Source organism: Pararge aegeria, chromosome 3, assembly GCF_905163445.1.
Source record: "Pararge aegeria chromosome 3, ilParAegt1.1, whole genome shotgun sequence".
In the NCBI taxonomy this organism is placed as follows: Eukaryota; Metazoa; Arthropoda; class Insecta; order Lepidoptera; family Nymphalidae; genus Pararge; species Pararge aegeria.
The window spans coordinates 2070346-2090024 of NC_053182.1; the positions used below are offsets into that span (position 1 = coordinate 2070346).

Below are 19679 nucleotides of genomic sequence, written 5' to 3' on the forward strand. Positions count from 1 at the left end.
TGTTATTAAAAAAATGTCAAATATTACAGTTTTCCCAATATTTATTACAATACATATATATTACAAAAAATATATATAGTATATATCTCCGATTTTAAATGTTAAATAGCTTAAAAAATCTAGACTGCAAGCGACATTGCATCAAATGGAACGTGATTCTGGGCACACAAGTAAGCATTTTGACATTTGTAAAATGAAGTTTGTCAATTTTATAATGTCACAAAGTGGCATCATTTTCCTACTAAATAATTTTTCCTTTATATTTTCCTTTCCTTCTACGTTTTTTGCTCTAGGAATAGTAAATCAACAGAGTAAATCATCATGATAAAAATTATACTCAAGCTCAACTCTTAGTCTTCCTCTTGTGTTAATATTGTTTTTAAAATGTTAGGTGGTGCAAAGTTAAAAGTTTGTTTTACACACGAAAGATCATGTTTTGGCTACATAAGTCCAAAATACAGTACGAATAATGAGCAGGTAAATATTATTACAAGTTCTGCAATCATTTATTTCAGCATATCTAGTACTTTCTTGCTGCATATTATTTTAAGGTTAAGTTTTTGTTATTGTTAAAAGCCAATAACAAAAACTTAACATATTTTAAGGATTCATAAATTCTGAAGGCTTATATTATGCTTCGGCGCCGTCGTGATGAAGTCCTTAACTTTTTGGTGGTGTTCCACTAATCAATTATAGGTTTACTTCTGTTTTATTTAATTACCAAGGTAGCATACAACTGCTATCTCATATCAAGTTCCTTCAGGTCAAGTTCAGTATCAAGTTATCACATCTACTTACTTTTTAGTAAAAAGTATGTTTTTAAAATGAACAGAAAGTGCAAATAAAATGAAATCACAAAGCTTAAGTTTTTAAAACATACGTTACACTAAAATGTAATGAATATTACCTGAATAGTTATTCTATATATCACTACTCTGCTTTAATTTTGGTTGTTTTATATATACAACCGTACTTTTATTAACATGCATTTCTTTTTTTATTATCAGTCAATATGTGTCCAAGTTTTATCAAGAGAGAAACAAATTCTTCTGTGGGTGGTGTTCAGCAACAATGTTCCAGAGGGTCACATAGCCTGTAATCCTATTTACAGCAGGATGCTGGGCTTGGAAGAGGGTGCGGAGGTGTTTGTGGCACCATATGGTGATGTTAAGATACTTGATGAATTGTTTGTTGACACAGACAGTCCGGATGATCAGGAAATATTGGTGAGAGATATAAAAATTGTTGTCATTTTAAATATCATGTACAGAAATAACAAAGAAATTGTATTAGTCATAAGTAATCGTTTTATGAGTGAGGTGTGACCTTTAAATATTATCAAAATTAAACTATAGTTTTACATTTGGTGTAAAAAGATAAAGAACTGTGCATAATTTTTAAAATAACCGGTGACATGAAGAGATAAAATCCTTTCAATGTATTTTTTCAAGACGATTATTTATTCATGTGTATTGTGTATGTGTTATGTCACATCAAAATTGTAAATGTCATTAGTAGTATGTGCTTTAACTTTTTCAGGAACACAATGCAGAAATATTGCAACTACGAATTCTAGATCAACTCAGACTTGTTGTTGCTAACCAAAAAGCTGTAGTCTGGATATCAACTTCTCTACCAATAGTTTTCACACCAAAACAAACTGGTTTACTTGTAAACTATAGCCGAATAATTGTCAAAGTAGATGCTTTTAATAGTTATCATGGTGGCCTTACTAATTCATATGTAAATACTAATATATCTAAAGAAAGCAATCATAAGTTTAATAATATAGGAATTATTAACAAAGGTCTGCTTCAACCTTATTTAAATGCACCAAAGAGATTAGTTTTAAGAGCTTTACCAATTGATAGTGATGGTAAAAAAGATCTTATACATCCATACTCTGTATTTGTACACGAAGACTTAATAGATGATAAATTAAAGGACCTAATGGTCATTCTAGGTACAATGAAGAATATACCTTCGATTATAAATGAGCTTTCAGAAGAAGGTGAAATCGAAAACAATATACAAATTGATGGTCTATGTGTAGAAATAAAACCTGTAGATAACGTTGTATATAGGAGCTTATCTAGAGAAGTTTATAATAAAAATATACCAACAGTACTTATACCGAAAGCATTAAATGCAATAATTAATGTTGAAAATGGTATGAAAGTTATATTGAATGTAATAGGCGATGAAGTCGAGCCACCTGAGCATATAGATATTATAACATATTCGGAAAAAGTTCATACTGAAATTGATGTTATCGAAAGGTTTAAGAATTGCGTAGTAAGAAGCACTCATTCGGGAAAAAAGTTCTTGATAAACGATGGAATGGTGAAACAAAATACTCAAATAAGTAGTGGTTTCTTGAGATTTAAGTTAAAACCTGACAAATTGAAATACACAATGGTGAATTCAGAATCATTTCGGAACTGTACAGTTTCCGCAAAATGCTTAAATGATACAGATCTAGCTCTACCAAAATCTGTCTTGCCGAAATTAGAATACGACTACAAGAATTATTGCAGAACAATGAAATCTAGTACAGAGTTGCTGGACAAGATAATATCGCATATCAACTTTGAAATACAAAGGGAAGCTAGTTTCAAAGGCGTTTCAGAGATAAAAAGCAATGTATTGATTACTGGTAAGTAGAAACATCAACATCATCATATCATTACAGATTACCAGCCAACTACAGGGTACGGTTCTCCTCCCACAATGAGAAGGGGTTAAGGCCAAATTACACCACGCCTGCCTAGTGCAGTGGAATCCACACAAGTTTGAGAGCAATATGTAGATCTCTCAGGCATGCAGGTTTTCTCAAGATGTTTTCCTTCACCGTTGAAGCAAGTGATATTTATTAATTACTCAAAGCACACATAACTTAGAAAAGTTAAAGGTGCTAGGATTCGACCTAAGCCCCCCGAAAGTGAAGTCGAGCTGCTACCCTTAGAAGACTACGGCCTCAACCCCTTCTCATTATGGGAGCAGACCCGTTCCCTGCAGTGGGCCGTTAATAGGTTGATAGGATTAAATAAAACAAAATCTATGTGAAGTTAATAAAAAAGGTTTTTTTAAGGTCAAAGCGGTGCAGGAAAATCTTCCATGTGTCACATTGTCCAAAAAGATCTGACCATATGGTCGCATATATTACACTGTCGATCTCTCAAAGGCCGTAAGGACATAACTGAGGTGCTTGGTAAAGCGATACTGCTTTGTCAGGAACATAGTCCCTCTGTGTTAATATGTGACGACATTGACGCATTGGTACCGCCCAACATGGAGGGCGGTTCTCCGCAGGACATCGCTTATTATCAGAGGTAAGTGTCATCTAAATTAGGTTTTTATTTTAATACACGTTAAGGAAACATCGTAAGATGTATTTATGGTCATATTGTTCTTAAAGGTTTGTTGGTAATGGTAACCCATTATACAGATAAAAATCTTTACAAGAATTTTATCTCACGCCTTATTCTACGTTTGTAGAGAAAACGAAACTAACAATAGAAAAAAGGTATTTAATACATTGAAAGTTTATAGCGCATTATCTAGTTCGGACCACCAAGTTTCACTGAACATTAAAATTTGAGATTTTTGTAAAATTGAATCAATTATTTCAACGGAATAAGCCCGCAGACTCCAAACTAATCTTCAGGGTGTCGGTTTATTGTGACGGCGCAGTTTGCGTGCGCATCATAAAAGGTGACGGTAGCGGACGATGTATTCCCCTCTCACTCGGTTTTGCAACTACCATTTCTTGACATCCTATAATTTCACTCCGATGATATTTTCCTAACGCCGCTAAAGAAGTATAACTACAATATAAAACTTACAACTAGAGGTAAAATGCATTACAATTAGACTGTCGTCTGGCGCAGCGACCCTGCTTTCTTAGTCCAAGGCTGTGGGTTCGATTCCCGCAACTGGAAAATGTTTGTGTGATGAACATGACTGTTTTACAGTGTCTGAGTGTTTATGTATATTATAAGTATTTATGTTTATTATTCATAAAATTATTCACCAGTTATAATACTACCCATAACACAAGCTACGCTTACTTTGGGGCTAGATGTCAATGTGTGTATTATAGTAGACGTAGTATATTTATTTATATATTATTTAAATATTATTTATTTAACTAGGCGGCCATATCGCTACATAGCGATATCTTTCAGGCAGCCAATGGCTTTAAATAACATAACTACAGAATCAGATTGTTAGAAGTTCAATATATGAATAGCAAGTTTTTAACAAAGATTTGTTTTATAAAATGACGCGTATTATGAAAGTTAAGCTTAATTTGCTACACTCCGCGTAAAGCAGGAGAAACTGTGTCATGTTATTTATAATTTCTTCAATCTTTATACTCCACAACAAACAGATCTTCGACAATGTACCCTGACGACCCGAGCATTCTCAGGAAAAGTTGACTTGAAAAATGAATAATTGTTAAGAATTATTCAATTTGGTGTGGAGTATAAAGATTCAAGAAATTATAAATTACACCATACATATTCTCCTGCTTTTCGCGGAGTATAGCATATAAAGCTTAATTTTCATAATATATTATGGAATTCCGCAAAGTAACGCCTGCTTCTATCCAAAATGACGTGTATTCCAGACTAGCCACAGTGATAAAACACATGCTGCAAACGTGTGCGGGCGTCTGCGTGCTGATGACGTCACTTAACATGAAGTCCTTACATCCAGCCTTGAGACAGTTCAGCGGAAAACCACTGTTCACAGCTCATTTTGATATAATTGAGTTGAATCAGGTAAGTTCTTGAGATAAATAGTTTCTAAGGTAAAGTTTAAAAAAATATGTCCTGAGATTGCAAAGAACTGAGAGATTAAAATGTTACATGATAGAAATCTGAATAACAAGACACCAGATATGCCCTTTAGCACTTTAAGGCCCGTTTTCAATAAATCTAGGAATCTCCATAGATTATTATTAATCGACCGTGAGATGGTGATAACAAAAAATAATACCCGGCTAAGTTTGTTGTGGGCTCTTTAGACCATTGCGCGTTTGCAACTCTCAACTTACAATTATGTAAACATAATCTTTATATATATAATTCTTGTGTGCGTGTGAATGTCACTGAACTCCTCCTAAACGGCTGGACCGATTTGAATGAATTTTTTGGTATGCCTTCGGGTGGCACCCTAGATGGTTTAGATTCACAAATCAGCCCGACAGATGGCGCTGGGTCCGCTTGTATATGTATATATATGAACGTTTTATAAGAGCCTATGATAGGCCTACATTAATAAAGAATGTTTGAAGTTGATCTTACCCGCTACAACCACTCAAAATATAACCCTTAGCTTAATACAAATAGAATAACTGCTCGCTATTTCTATTTCAAAGTCAAAGTCTAAAATATCTTTATTCAAGTAGGTGGCACTTTTGATGCGTACATTACATGTGAATGACACGGTAGTGAGATGATGGCGATAATCGTAAACTTGAAACTAAAGCTACGAGGGTTCCAAACGCGTCCTGGTCTAAGAAGAAGCCCACAGAAAACTTAGACGGGTGTTTTTTTTTGTTATCACCATGATTTTTTTTAAAACTTTATTTTTAGGATGAGAGGGCAGAACTTTTCAAACATTTGCTGAATGATAAAGTGCGAGAGTCCTTCTTGGTGGAAGACGATGACGTCATCAGACTAGCGATGGACACGGCTGGGTGTAATGTTAGAGAAATAGTGGACTATCTCAATAGGAAGATATTTAAAGCCGTTAAAAAGAAAAGTAAGTTGCATTTAATAACATTTTAAACCTCAGGAAAAACATTTTTTTAATTAACTTTTACGATAGAAACACTAAACAATCTTAAAACTTTTTTTCGATTGAAAGCTATAAAATTCAAAATTCATTTATTTCAAGTAGGCCTAATTAAGAAGCACTTTTGAAACGTCAAGTCAGTCTGTTTGTAGCGACTCTACCACCGGTTCGGAAGAAAGATTCCACTGAGAAGAGACGGCAAGAAACTCAGCAGATTGCTCTTTTCCAACATCATTTTAAAGTTTAACAATCTTTAGAATGTGTCTGTTTTGTGAGAGATGAGAGCGGAGTGGCCTGCTTCCAAGCAGCCTTGTCGTTAAGGAATCAATCGTGTAGTAACCACGATTTGCTAAATGTGTTTTAATATATTGTTTAAACTTAGGTAAAGGTAGATCTAATATTACCTTCGGTATCATGTTATAAAAGCATATACCCATCCCCACAAAGGATTTCTGTACTTTTCTCAGACGATATGCAGATATCACTAATTTGTGTCCGTATCGTATAGTCCATAGCTATAGTAAATAAAAGTCAAGAACGGACATTTTATATTGTAATTTTAACGGCCTATTGGTGCAGTGGGCGTTGATCTTTCTGAGTCCAAGGCTGTGGGGTTTGATTCCCACAATTGGATAATGTTTGTGTGTTAAATATGTATGTTTTTCAGTGTCTGGGTGTTTATCTTCATATTATAAGTATTTATGTATACTATTCATAAAAAATATCCATCAGTCATCTTAGTACCCATAACACAAGCTACGCTTACTTTGGGGCTAGATGACGATGTATGTACTGTCAAAGTATATTTATGTATTTATTTATTAAAAAAAACTTGATATTAATAATAATAATAATAAAATTTTATTTCAGGCATAGCTCATATACTGTGCACTTAACATTTTTTAAAAATATTTTATTTTCTTATATTATATTTCTATAATTTAATTGATTTTTTAGTCCTCATTTGTTTATCTTTACAATATCATTTTATCATTTGGTTTCTATTATTGTCATATGGACATTTGGCCTGAAATAAAACAATTTATCATTATTATTATGATAAAGTATCCCCAAAGTAAGCGTAGATTGTGTTATGGGTACTAAAATAACTGAATAATATTACATTAATACTTATAATATACAGATAAACACCTACATACTGAAAAACATCCATGCTCAATACACAAACATTTTCCAGTTGTGTGGAACGAACCTACTGCCCCGGACTCAAAAAGCAGCGTCGATGCCCACTGCGCCAGACCGCCGACAATATAGTACTATCTTATACCTTGATCGATCCAATATAAATGCCATGTTTAGGTCGCTTAAAAGTTTTAATATTTGCTTCTAGAGAATAACGCAATAGATGATAAGCCTCGGCTAGTGGAGGACGTAACGACAGACTCCGAAAAGTCAAAGGCCTTTGACATCTGGGAGCCTCTGGGAGGAATGTGTAACGTCAAGCAGCAGATCGCTGAGAGCATATTCTGGCCTATAATGGTAAGGAGTTTCATCGTTATTTACGACTAGAGAAGTGTCACAGATATTAGCTCTCAGAGTCAAGGCCGTGGGTTCGATTCCCACGATTGAAAAATGTTTGTGCGATTAACATGAATGTGTTTCAGTGTATCTGTGTTTGTCTGTATATTATAAGTATTTATGTATATTATTTATAAAAGTATTCATCAGTCATCTTAGTACCCATAACACAAGCTACGCTTACTTTGGGGCTCGATGGCGATGTGTGTTGTCGTAGTATATTTTTTTATTAATTATTTATTTCACTATAAGTGAATTGTCAGTACTAGCCTGGAGTCAAGAATGTGAGGTTTTCCATCCCCGTGCCCCAGAGAGCACGTTACGACCACAGCCTGTGTGTAGTTAGTTAGCTAGCAGTTTTAATTGGGAGGTCCCGAGTTCGATTCACATTATAGACAATTTGCGAATTTTTAATTTCTGAATTTTATGTAGTCTTTTCTGTCCGTTAGTGGTCCGTTGTCATCTTAGACTGCATCATCACTTACCACCAGGTGATATTTCAGCCAATAGATTGTAGTTTTCTTTTGTAAAAGAGAAAAAAATTGTAAAAAAGAAAAAATAAAACGAACGCAATCAGTACATATTTAACAGTAAAAAGTAAAATAAAATGTAGTAGAAGTAAAGAAAAATAGAAAATAAGTAATAAAACGTTAACGTGTTTTCTCTATTAGACCATAAAAAATAATTTTTTTCCTCAGTACCCAGCCCTGTTTCCATCCCAATCGTGCGGGATACTCCTCTACGGGCCACCCGGCACTGGAAAATCTCACATCGGCTCGTGCTTAGCTAAGCTGAGCAACATGCGGCTCATCGCTGTCAAGGGGCCCGAGCTGCTGTCCAAGTACATAGGACAGAGCGAGAAAGCTGTTAGGGACATCTTTGATAAGTGAGCGAGACATTATTACCTTTCTTTCTTCTTATTATAGTTGTAGCTGTTGCCAGCTTTTGTTACGGTTCTCACACATTTTGTTACATATGCTCATATCAACATATCAACCCATTACAAGCCAACTACAGGGCACGAGATGGGGTTAAGGCCGTAGTCCACCACGCTGGCCCAGTGCGGATTGGTGGACTTCACACTCTTAAGAAAATTATGCACAACTCTCAGGCATGCAGGTTTCCTAACGATGTTTTCCTTCACCGTTGAAGTAAATGATATTTTAATTGCTTATATTAAAAACGTTTTCTTGTATAGTGGTAATTTTGGGTTAAGAGAATTAGATAGTTATGCATATCAAGATTGTAGCCCGTTCGGAGAGGCCTTTAGTCCAACAATGAACTACAATAGGCTATTGACTTGATGTTTATTAGATGAAATAAATTCGCTTACACAACGTATAAATAAAAACGGAAACAATACTTCACATGCTTCAGACGTACATTATGTACTGACTCTGTGACTTACCTGTGAATTCGAAAAGTTATTACTGAATGAAATCAGATACAGCCCTAACATCACATGCAAAATTGAAATCATGTGACTCCCGTCACTTTATTAGGTACGCGTCGCGTAGCGTAGGTATTATGCGCGTGTCGGTATTTTATCTTTAATAGGGTTGCCATAAGTAAACACTTGGAATGTTTTGAGTTCGTTTGTATAGAAAAATAAATATGGTTCTTTTGATTCGATATTTTTACAGGGTGCCTCCTTATTTTTATTTGGAAAACAAACAGCTATAAATAAATTATGAAATATACTTTAATTATGAAATATACCTATCCTTCCTTCAATATTATTTCGTAATTCAGTTACACGTTGTATGATAAAATAAAAATAAAAATCTTTATATGGAACGGTTACAATGGCGCTTAGTATATTGGCAGGGGTGGCACTACAATATTAAAAACGGTGCTTCATGTACCACCGCCCACAAAGTCAAAGTCTGCATTAATTACACAAACGTTTCTCTGAATTTAGTGTTGTTTATGTATATATTTTGGGTGTGTGTGTGTGGGTGGGTGTGTGAGTGTTTGTGGGTGGGTGTGTGGGTGTGTGTGTGTGTGTGTGTGTGTTCGCGCGCATATAGTCTGGTTTTAACGGATTTAATTGTTTTTTTTTATTTTTCGCTGGCAGGGCTGACATGCAACGCCCCTGCATCCTTTTCTTCGACGAGTTCGACAGTCTCGCTCCCAAGTAAGTGTAATATTGTAAGTACATTTACGCTTTCCATTCGTCATCATTCATTCAAATTGCATTAAGTTTATGCGAGTGTATTAACGTGTTATAACGGTTTTCAAGTTAAATTCACATTCCAACTTACATTACAACTTACAGTTTATTATAGTGCCACAATATTTCAACAATTTCTCTTTTTTGGCCGAGCAATCAATTTTGGCAATCTATTAACTGGGCCCCACGATACAGGTCGCCTAGTGGTGGGTCACAGGTTATCAATAATAAGAGGCAAATATCAATATAATGTGCATTCAGCTTTACAAATATGTTTACCAACTTATACGAAATTGTTTTACTTTTTGTGTTGTATTTCTTTTTCTTTCTACTGTTGTAATGATATTCTGTATAACATTTTTGTTTCAATAAATGTTTTTATTTATTTATTTTAACTTTTTTTGTGACCATACTTCTAGAAATATTGTGCTCCCCCACTTCATCAACAGAATCATCATCGTCTTCAGCCCATTACCGGGCCACTACAGGGTGCGGGTCTCAGACTGAGAAGGGTTAAGACCTTGGATCACCACCCTGGCAATGTGCGGATTGGCAGGGTGGTGATCTAGGTGATCCTCTCACGCCTTGAGAACGTTATGTAAATGATTATGCATGTCTAAGTTGGTAGCGGGCTTACCTGTTTGGGAGTATGGCAGTTATATTTAACCCATACCCGTAATCGGTTTGTACGACATCGTACCGGAACGCTAAATCGCTTAGCGGCACGTCTCTGTAGGGTTAGATGTTGTTAATTAAATAACAATTATGCACTGTGATGGTAAAAACAGGCGCGGCCACGATTCGACGGGTGTCACCGACCGCGTAGTGAACCAGCTGCTGGCACGGATGGATGGTGCGGAGGGTGGCGCCAGGGGGCCCGTGGTGGCGGCCACGTCCCGCCCCGACCTCTTGGACCCCGCCCTGTTGCGCCCCGGGCGGTTGCAGAGGCATATATACTGCGCCCTGCCTGACCAGGTTAGTCAGAGCCACAGAATTGAGAACCTACAGAACCCTCATTCAGCCGTTATTGTACGCAGTGCATTGTGTCCAATAACAGTAAAAACGCTTCTCGCATGCCTGACCCCGCTTTCTGAGTCCAAGACGGTGGGTTCGATTCCCACAACTGGAAAATGTTTGTGTGATGAACATAAGTGTTTTTCAGTTTCTGGGTGTTTAAGTCAAGAAGAGACATTTTATATTGTAATTTTAACGGCCTATTGGTGCAGTGGGCAGTGATCCTACTTTCTGAGTCAAAGGCCGTGGGGTTTGATTCCCACAGTTGGATAATGTTTGTGTGTTAAATATGTATGTTTTTCAGTGTCTGGATGTTTATCTTCATATTATAAGAATTTATGTAAGTATATTATTCATAAAAAAAAATCATCAATCATCTTAGTACCCTTAACACAAGCTACGCTTACTTTGGGACTAGATAGCGATGTGAGTATTGTCGTAGTATATTTATTTATTAAAAAAAAAAAAAAAAAAATTAAAACTACGTCAATAGTTTACTCAAAAACTTTATTAGCGTTTCGGTTGCAGAGATAATTCTCAGAGACAGTAAATAATGTACCTCTGAAGTATTATAACGTTTATATACACGTATATATGCTATATACGTTTATATAGCATATATGCGTTTATACAACGTGTAATCGCTATTTGCTCAGAAGATGTGAAAAATATATCTTGGACTTTTTAATTTTAATTTTGTAAATTTTGTTAACATAGTCGGACCGCTATGAAATCCTGCGAACGCTGTCAAAGAGCGTTAACATCGATGACAAAGTGGACCTTCTAGAGTTGTCGCGAAGGACTGACGGCTTCTCGCCAGCGGATCTCAAGTCGCTATTGGTTACTGCGCAGTTAGGAAGTCTCGAGAGACAGTTGGTATGTATTATTGCATGGTTTTTTTTATATAAAGAAGATGTTTTTAAAGGTTCGTTGTTAACTACAGGGAAATATAGTAAATTACTGCAGCGGCCAGCAAAGAGTATTTACAATTTTTACAATATAATAATTTTTGTAGTGTTTTAATCTACGCTTTGAGGAAATATCAATTCAATGAATTTAAAATACATATGAAAAATTTCCGAACCGACAGGAATTGTACCTGCGACTCTATTTCAATCGCGGCCTGAGCTGTCGATGCTGAAACTAGTATACATTTATAGCGACTGCTAGCTAGGAGTTAGTGTTCGACTTTCGTCTATATGTTACCAAAGTTTGCTTTCTTATTTCGGGCACATAATGCGGCGGGGGAATGATAGCCTGGAAAAAATTATAGTTACGGGCAACACCGAGGGCAAAAGACCTAGAGGCCGGTTCCAAAAAGATGGGCAGACCAGCTGAAAAAATCAAATTCAGACCGCTTCTATCTAATCGCGAAAATGGCCTCCAACAGAAGTCGATGGAGACATTTTACCAACGCAAAGTTGAGATCTCACTAGGACCACGATCTTCAGTGATGAAGAAACGACCATAGAGAGAGAATAGCGACTGTAGTGCCATCTAGTACTGTAGTAGGAGACATTGTAGTTCCGATCTACTTTTCAGATCACAATGATACACTTTGAAACAAGGGATGACACATTGCTTTTTTATCATTTTATAGTGTTATACCTACACTTCGAGGAAATATCAATTTTATAAATTTAAAATACGAGGCATTACATATATAATATAAATAAATAAATATATTACGACACATACAGACATCGCACTTTATAGCCCAAAATTAAGCGTAGCTTGCGTTATGGGTACTGAGATAACTGATGGATATTTTTATGAATAGTACACATAAATACTTATTTTGACTGATAAACAACCAGTCAACAACCAACAACAATATGACTCTTGTATGTATTTACACGTTCGTCCATTAATGCCTAAATGCGACCAAGGCTTGTATAATACAACTTTTATCAAATAATGTGCGGAAATTAAAAGTTAAGTAGTCCCTAGAGTTTTTGCAAACAATTTTTGAATGCCCAATTTTTGAAATTTAATTTCAATTACTACTCAAAGTCAATGACGAACAACGAACGACAATAATTATTCCCGCGAAAATTCGTTTTTTTTTTCTTATCAATAAACGGCTTTCTATATGCAAGCCAGTTTGAAATTTAAATAAAACCTTTCATAAGTTACCTCCTGTTTGCCATGTTTTAGAATAAAATATTAATTCCACGAAAGATATGTGTTTACTAGGTAATTTATGTGGCCACTAAACCACGACAGATATGAATTTTCATACATATTTCCTGGCCACTGCTCGCATGCATTTGGCGAGTACAGCAATTTCGATTTATCTCTCAATAAGTTCAAACTTTATATATAACGTAAGCTTACAGAAAAATCCTAATATAACGTTAATGATTACTTAAACGATAAAAAATCTTGGGTGTGAATTGCTCTAACTTCATAGCTTAATATAAATTTACTGTGAGATGGTGATAACAAAAAAAAAAATTACGCGTTTGGAACCCTCGTAGGTTTAGGTTTAAGTTGGCGAACGAAGTTATCACCACCCCCTTACAATTATGTAAACATATGAACACACGTATGAACGCTTCATCGCTTCAAGAATTTGAATTTGAATTTGAAGGTTCTCAAAGTAATGCTCACATCCCGAAACAAGTGTGAGAAAAAAAAATTACGTATTGTAGGTGAGCAGTGAAGACAGGAACCTGGAATCTGTGGTGGTGTACAGCGAAGACATGGATGGTGCTCTCGAAGAGACCAAGCCGTCGCTGTCGGCAGAACAGAGGCTTTTTTACGACATGATGTAAGTTGTGATAACTTTAAACTGTTAATAAACTAGACAGAGGCGCACACTGCACAGAGGAGCATCACGCACGCGGGTTGAGGAAGGGGGGTGACAACCGTATTCTGATATGCCGTCACCATACGCTATATTGATCACCTGCGCTTCTATTGTCACCACGGAATTAAGAACATACAGAATCCGTGCACACAAATTATATTGAAGCATCAAAAACCACTCCACTTTAGTAGTGTTTCTCAAATACGCAGTTAGTCACTTCATTTATTTAGCAGTTGACAATAATTATTTCACCTCTAATTTTCTAAACGTTCACCATAAAATGAGGAAAATGGGAGTGTAGTCTGTGGTTTTAGGCTTGCGTCTATAGTCTGTGATCTTGTGGTTATAGTCTGTATTGATAATTTATTTCACAGAATAATAAAAACTTATTATTAATGATAATAATATTAAATAATAAAAAAATTAATTACTGACATATATTATTATTATATTTCTGACATAATGGTTATCCGCTTTACCCGAGTCAGTAAATTTTGTCAATATAAGTGACTTTATGAAAATTAAGCCTAACTTGCTATACTCCGCGAAAGCAGAAGAATGTGTGGTGTAATTTATAATTTCTATAATCTTTATAATTGTTAACATTTATTCATCGCGAAGTCAACATGTCCTGAGGATGCTCCGGCTTCGGAGCGAAACGTGCGTAGAGGGTACATTGTCGAATATCTGTTTGGTGTTGAGAAATTATAAATTACACCATACAGATTCTACTGCTTTTCGCGGAACATAGCAAATTAAGCTTAATTTTCATAATATATCATGGAATTCCGCAAAGTTACGGCTGCTTCTATCCAATATTATAAAGTTACTTTGTTATATGCAAGTGATTTTTAAATTTCATTACTTTAATTTGACAGATACAAAAGGTTCAGAGGGGAGAGCTTGTCGCCAGAGCAGCGGCTGCTGTCGCAAATTATGCAGAAGCAAAAAGTCACTTTAGCCTAATAATTTATAAACATTCCAAAAAATTATAAACTAAAATAAACTTTAAGGGCCTTACAAACCAACGTAGTATAAGATCGGAATGATTTTGCAGTGTTATTTCGCGCTCTGACATTTGAAAGTAAGGATGCAGTTAAACGTGGAGGAGCCAAACGACAGGGGTTGTTTTTTTTCGTTATTGACCTTACAAATGAATGTGGCATAACATCGCAATAGTTATGCAGCGTTCTTTAACGCATTGCCATTTTAAAGAAAGGACGCAGTTAATTTAGAGATCCAATTGGAGTTGTTTTGTGACATTAATGGATTTACAAATAAATGTAGCATAACGTCGCAAAAGGTCGTTTTGCGCTTCGAAATGCATTGTTTTTTTCACGCTCTGACTTTTGAAAGTTAGGACGTAGTTAAGTAAATGATCCAACCACATTGGGTTGGTTTTCGCAGATGGTTTTAAAATATATGTGTCATAACGTCGCAATAGTTATGCAGTGTTCTGCCACAATTCAACGTTCCAACCGCAACTTTCAAATACCGGAGGTGATGTCAGTTTGTAATTCCAAGCTATAAAATATTGCTGTTCTTTACCAAGTCACAAAAATAGTGAATAATGTATATTTTATATTTAAACAACAAAGACCACCAATATTTCGTTTTCAGCAATAATTGAAATATAAATAAAATTTTAAACTAAAAAACATCTTAGTATAAAAAAATTGTGTCTCGCAAGATCTCGAAAATGGCTCGACAGATTTTTAATTTTTCTTTTGGTTTGTTCGCCGCAATACTAAAGCCGATATATTTATTCATTAGCGTAAACTGACCTTTACGGTGTCATCACATTTAAATGTAAAGAAACTAGTGTTGTGATAAAAAGAGTCACATGAATCATTTACAATGAGCGTTAGTGAAACGGCAGTCTAACTCACTTGCTATATTTAAACAAGCTGTCAAAATTCACAATAGTTTACATTAAAGTCGTCTTGTAATAGTTTAAATTGTTGATAATGTATTTATGATATGTTAAAGTTAATCTTTATATATATAATTCTTGTGTGCGTGTGTATGTCACTGAACTCCTCCTAAACGGCTGGACCGCTTGAATGAATTTTTTGGTATGCGTTTGGGTGGCACCCTGGATGGTTTAGATTCACAAATCAGCCCGACAGATGGCGCTGGGGTCCGCTTGTTTATTATATAATGTATTATTTTATTTGTGTAATCTAGTTCAACTATTAGTATGTATTATTCGTATGTGTTTTTTCTTAATTATGCACAACCTGCAGTCTGTTTTCCTAATTGTAAGTTTGCCTGGCAGATATCCCTACTAAGCGATAAGGCCGCCTTTTGTAATCTGCTTCGGTCTTTGTTTTTGAATTCTCCTTTTTTTTCTTCAAATTGTAGTGTGCAAATAAAGAGTATAAACAAATAAAATAAATAAACATATTCAGACGATGCGGGACTCAAATCATATTTTTTTTAAATATATTGCACCCACTCATTGGCACCTTATATTATAACACCTACCTAATATTATTGGTATTATGATTGTTAATATTAGGTATGTTCATTTTAATTATTTCTAGTGAGCTGAATCAGTACTGTGCTGGAACTTCACTATTAAAAATAAATGCGACAACATTATTTTACAAAGTGAGAATAGCAATAGTTAGTTTACTTCAGTGAATTAAAAATCCAACTAGAGTGGAGGGTTTTAGGAAAAAATTAAAGCTTACAAACTGAAAATAACAAAATTATTTATTTCGTTTCATTTTTAATTTATTATATTATTTACTACTATAGTTTGTTATCATTTAATTCGTTTTATGTATTTTTTGTGGTGTGCAATAAAAGTATATTCATTCATTCATTTATTGGTTATTTCATTACGGGGAATGCTACAGGTTCATCGGATCATATTGAAGTTAATTAAAATAAAAATAAACTCAAATTAATAATAATTACATATTAATTATTTATTAATAAAACAATCACAGGATTTATAAATAAATGTAGCTAACAGTAGTGTGGCACATATATGTATATAAAGGTACTTAAAAGCACTGGTGCTATTTGCTAAGGAATGCTATGTAAATAATTATACACATTATAATTAGTAGGCAGAGCTTATGCTATTTTTTATAATCAATTAATCTTAGAAGTTAGGTTTATAACCTGCGCCAATAAAGAACAAATTTGTAACAGGTTAGCCCGCTTTCATCTTAGACTTTATCATCACTTACCACCTGCAGCAGGGCTAGCACGGGCGGGAGATAAAAGTTATATCCCCCGATTATATCCCCGGGGATAGGATATCTTCTCCCACAAATAAAGCAACTCCTGGTGGTCAAGTAGAAATAATATCCAAATAATAGGTATATGTGTAATAATAAACTTCTCCTATTCCATGTTCCCGTGATTTAGCAGGTGGACACATTTATTATATCAACAATAATATCCCCTGTGAGGGAATTTAATCGAGGGAAATTATTTTTGTCTCCTGCCTCTGCTTGCCCTACTTCTTCTTCTTCTTCTTCTTCTCTCTGGGCAGTTTCTTCACGTAAGCGCTTCGCTTGTTGTACGTGAAATGAAGCAACACAAGCCCTACACGGAAACATGAAATACGAGAAATTTACCCCCGTTTATTATTACACCTAAATTACTTGGATATTATTTTCACTTGTGCGCCAGTGCTCGGAGAACTTTTTATCCTTTCCCCGCGAAGAAAAGTGTCTCCTGCCCATGCTGCTATCCTGGTGAGATGGCAATCAAAGTCATACTTGTACAACTTGGAAAACTTTGTATAATAAATACTCCAAAAGTAAAGATCCCAGGTACGCTAATGTCTCTGGACTTTTTTCGTAAAATAGAACTCTAGCTAGCGTTGTTTTGTATATTCTGTTGGTTTTTGTATATTTAAGTAAAAATGGTCTACATTGAACATCATATGTTGCTATCTATGGATTTTAAGTTTTGTTTGACAATAAAATGGAAGGGAGAAAATATTTTGTCTTTCATTTCATACCAATTAGATGTTTTGTTACAGGTATTATTATCAAATTTAAAATGTATGAGCCTATTGTTTATATATATGCAAATAGTAATCGGACTTGACCCACCTAGCAATATATACCTTTCAAATTATTTTACATTGCTAGGTAACGCTAATGTCAAATGATCCTTATGCACACCGATGTTAGAGTTGGCAATTCTATAATCTTTTTTTGACGATCTCCCTGGCGCAAAGGTTTAAATGGGAGGTCCCGGGTTCGATTTCCGGCAGGGCAATTAAGGAATTAATAATTTCTGAATTTTCTCTGGTCTGGTCTAGTGGGAGGCTTCGGCCGTGGCTAGTTACCACCCTACCGACAAAGTCGTGCCGCTAAACGATTAAGTGCGATGTCGCGTAGAAACCGATTAGGGGTATAACTACCATACTCCCTAACTGGTTAGTATGCTCCCATCTTAGATGGCATCACTTACAACCAGGTCAGAGCGCTGTCAAACTTGTAGTGGAATAAAATAAATGTTTACATCACCAAAACTGCTCGCTGTAAAAGTGTGGACGAATTTGAGCTTTACAACAAGGTAAATACATCCCATTTTAGTCTGACGTTCCAGAGTCTCGAAACCGACCAACGATTAGGAGCCTGCAAATCTCATACAAAGCATAAACATTAGCAATTTAGTTTTATTTAGCTCATGACCAAAATAGTAGTAAGATCTTCCTCCGACCCGGTGTTGTGCCCCGGGACTGAGGTCCGACAAACAATCATAATCATATTATATTATTTATAGGAGTATTATATATTTACTAGCTGTGGCCCAAGACTTCGCGTTTGTTTTTGTCAAAGTCTACTTGTTTAACAGTTTACTTGAAAGGTCTGTGGCATTCTGTTTACGTATAAAAAGAATGGTTTTGTTTAAGTGTACTTTTTTTTTTTTCAACTCGCTATTACTTCTAAATAAACAGTCCGATTGGAATGAATTAAAGAGTTTTTTCATCATCATCATCATCACATCAACCCGTTACTGGCTCCGGCTACTCTACAGGGCGAGGGCACTGGTTTCCTCTGAGAAGACGATGAGAAGGGGCAAAGGTCGTAGTCCACCACGCTGGCCCAGTGCGTATTGGTGGACTCCACACGCTTTTAAGAACATTATAGAACTCTCAGTCATGCAGGTTTCCTCATGATGTTTTCCTTCAACGTCGAAGCAAGTTATATTTCAGTAATTAAAACGCACATAACTTAGAAAAGTTAGCGGTGCGTGCTGGGATTCGAACACGGCACCTTGACAGTGAAATCGAAGTGCTGCCCACTGGGCTATCAATTTCAAATCAAAATTATAAATTCTGCTATTTCACGTAATATAAGCACTTTTGAAACGTAAAGTTTTTTGTAGTGACTATACCACGGGTTCGGAAGACAGATTCTACCAATACAGAAACTATTTTTTTGAATAAGAATTAATAGTGTAATACTAATGTAAGCCACTTTTGTTTCTACTGGCAATTAAATACATTTTAGAATACAAAAGCAATTGCATTGGTTGCTTGGAAGAAATCGCTATGTAGCGATAAGGCCGGCGAATTGTATACGTTGTTTTGTTATACTTTTCTTTTTGTTCTATGTACTTTTTGTGGTGTGCAATAAAAGTATATCATTCATTCAAAAGCTGCTATTTTGAATTAGCTATTACAGTTAGATATACTCCATCGGATACTTTATTGTAGGTAAGGATTTGCACTTTAATCACGGAATACATAATTTGTATGTATCATCAAAAGTTTAATCCATGCTACTTTGGGTTACATTATTGTAATTTTCTTAAAGATATTTCATTTTTTTTTGAATATAAATTATAGCTTATGGTTAATTCATGATAGTTAGGAAAGTAGTTAAGTTTTCTTTTGGTGAAGAAATGTAAAATCGGTACAGTACTTACGGAGCCTATGGGGTACAAACAAACAAAAAAAAACTCTCCTCTCTATAATATTACTTTAGATATATACAAATGTATATTTATATTTAGAAATATATTTCTAAACATAAATATACATTTATATAGGAAATTCTTGACCTACCAATGCATACATTTAAAAAATGTGTAAAAACGCATCTAGTACAGCGAGGTTACTATACATTTGATGAATTCCTCAATGACAAGGTAGAATGGAAGCAGCCAGCCTCGCTCTCATCTCCCGCAAGATAGCAAAATGATTGTAAATGTTGATGTTGGAAAAGAGCAACTACTGAGTTTCTTGCCGGCTCTTCTCGGTAGAATCTGCTTTCCGAACCGGTGGTAGAGTCACACAAACATACATACTTGACGTTTCAAAAGTGATTATAAAGTAGGCCTTGAAATAAATGAATT

General features: G+C 35.2%; 1 protein-coding gene across 2 annotated transcripts; it reads left to right on the top strand.

The window, feature by feature from the left end:
- Window positions 1-226: 226 nt before the first annotated feature.
- Window positions 227-15365, top strand: LOC120637335 (peroxisome biogenesis factor 1). 2 transcript variants are annotated; one of them, XM_039909131.1, is made up of 13 exons: window positions 227-477; window positions 1008-1226; window positions 1540-2656; window positions 3092-3332; window positions 4634-4787; window positions 5604-5772; window positions 7157-7305; window positions 8043-8230; window positions 9422-9481; window positions 10306-10492; window positions 11249-11407; window positions 13186-13304; window positions 14222-15365. In XM_039909131.1, the coding sequence occupies exons 1-13, from the start codon at window positions 385-387 to the stop codon at window positions 14307-14309; spliced, it is 2943 nt and encodes a 980-aa protein (XP_039765065.1). In that variant the 5' UTR covers window positions 227-384; the 3' UTR covers window positions 14310-15365. The 2 variants fall into 2 exon arrangements, with proteins under 2 accessions (XP_039765065.1, XP_039765064.1); XM_039909130.1 differs by lacking the exons at window positions 11249-11407; window positions 13186-13304; window positions 14222-15365 and having other exon boundaries at window positions 385-477; window positions 9422-9495; window positions 10306-10378.
- Window positions 15366-19679: the final 4314 nt, after the last annotated feature.

Bases quoted from the DNA above. Each gene is read 5' to 3' on its own strand.
- LOC120637335 (XM_039909131.1), top strand. From the start codon at position 385: ATGTTAGGTGGTGCAAAGTTAAAAGTTTGTTTTACACACGAAAGATCA. The intron at 2,657-3,091 runs GTAAGTAGAAAC...GGTTTTTTTAAG, and splicing joins AAGCAATGTATTGATTACTG to GTCAAAGCGGTGCAGGAAAA. The intron at 7,306-8,042 runs GTAAGGAGTTTC...TTTTTTCCTCAG, and splicing joins GCATATTCTGGCCTATAATG to TACCCAGCCCTGTTTCCATC.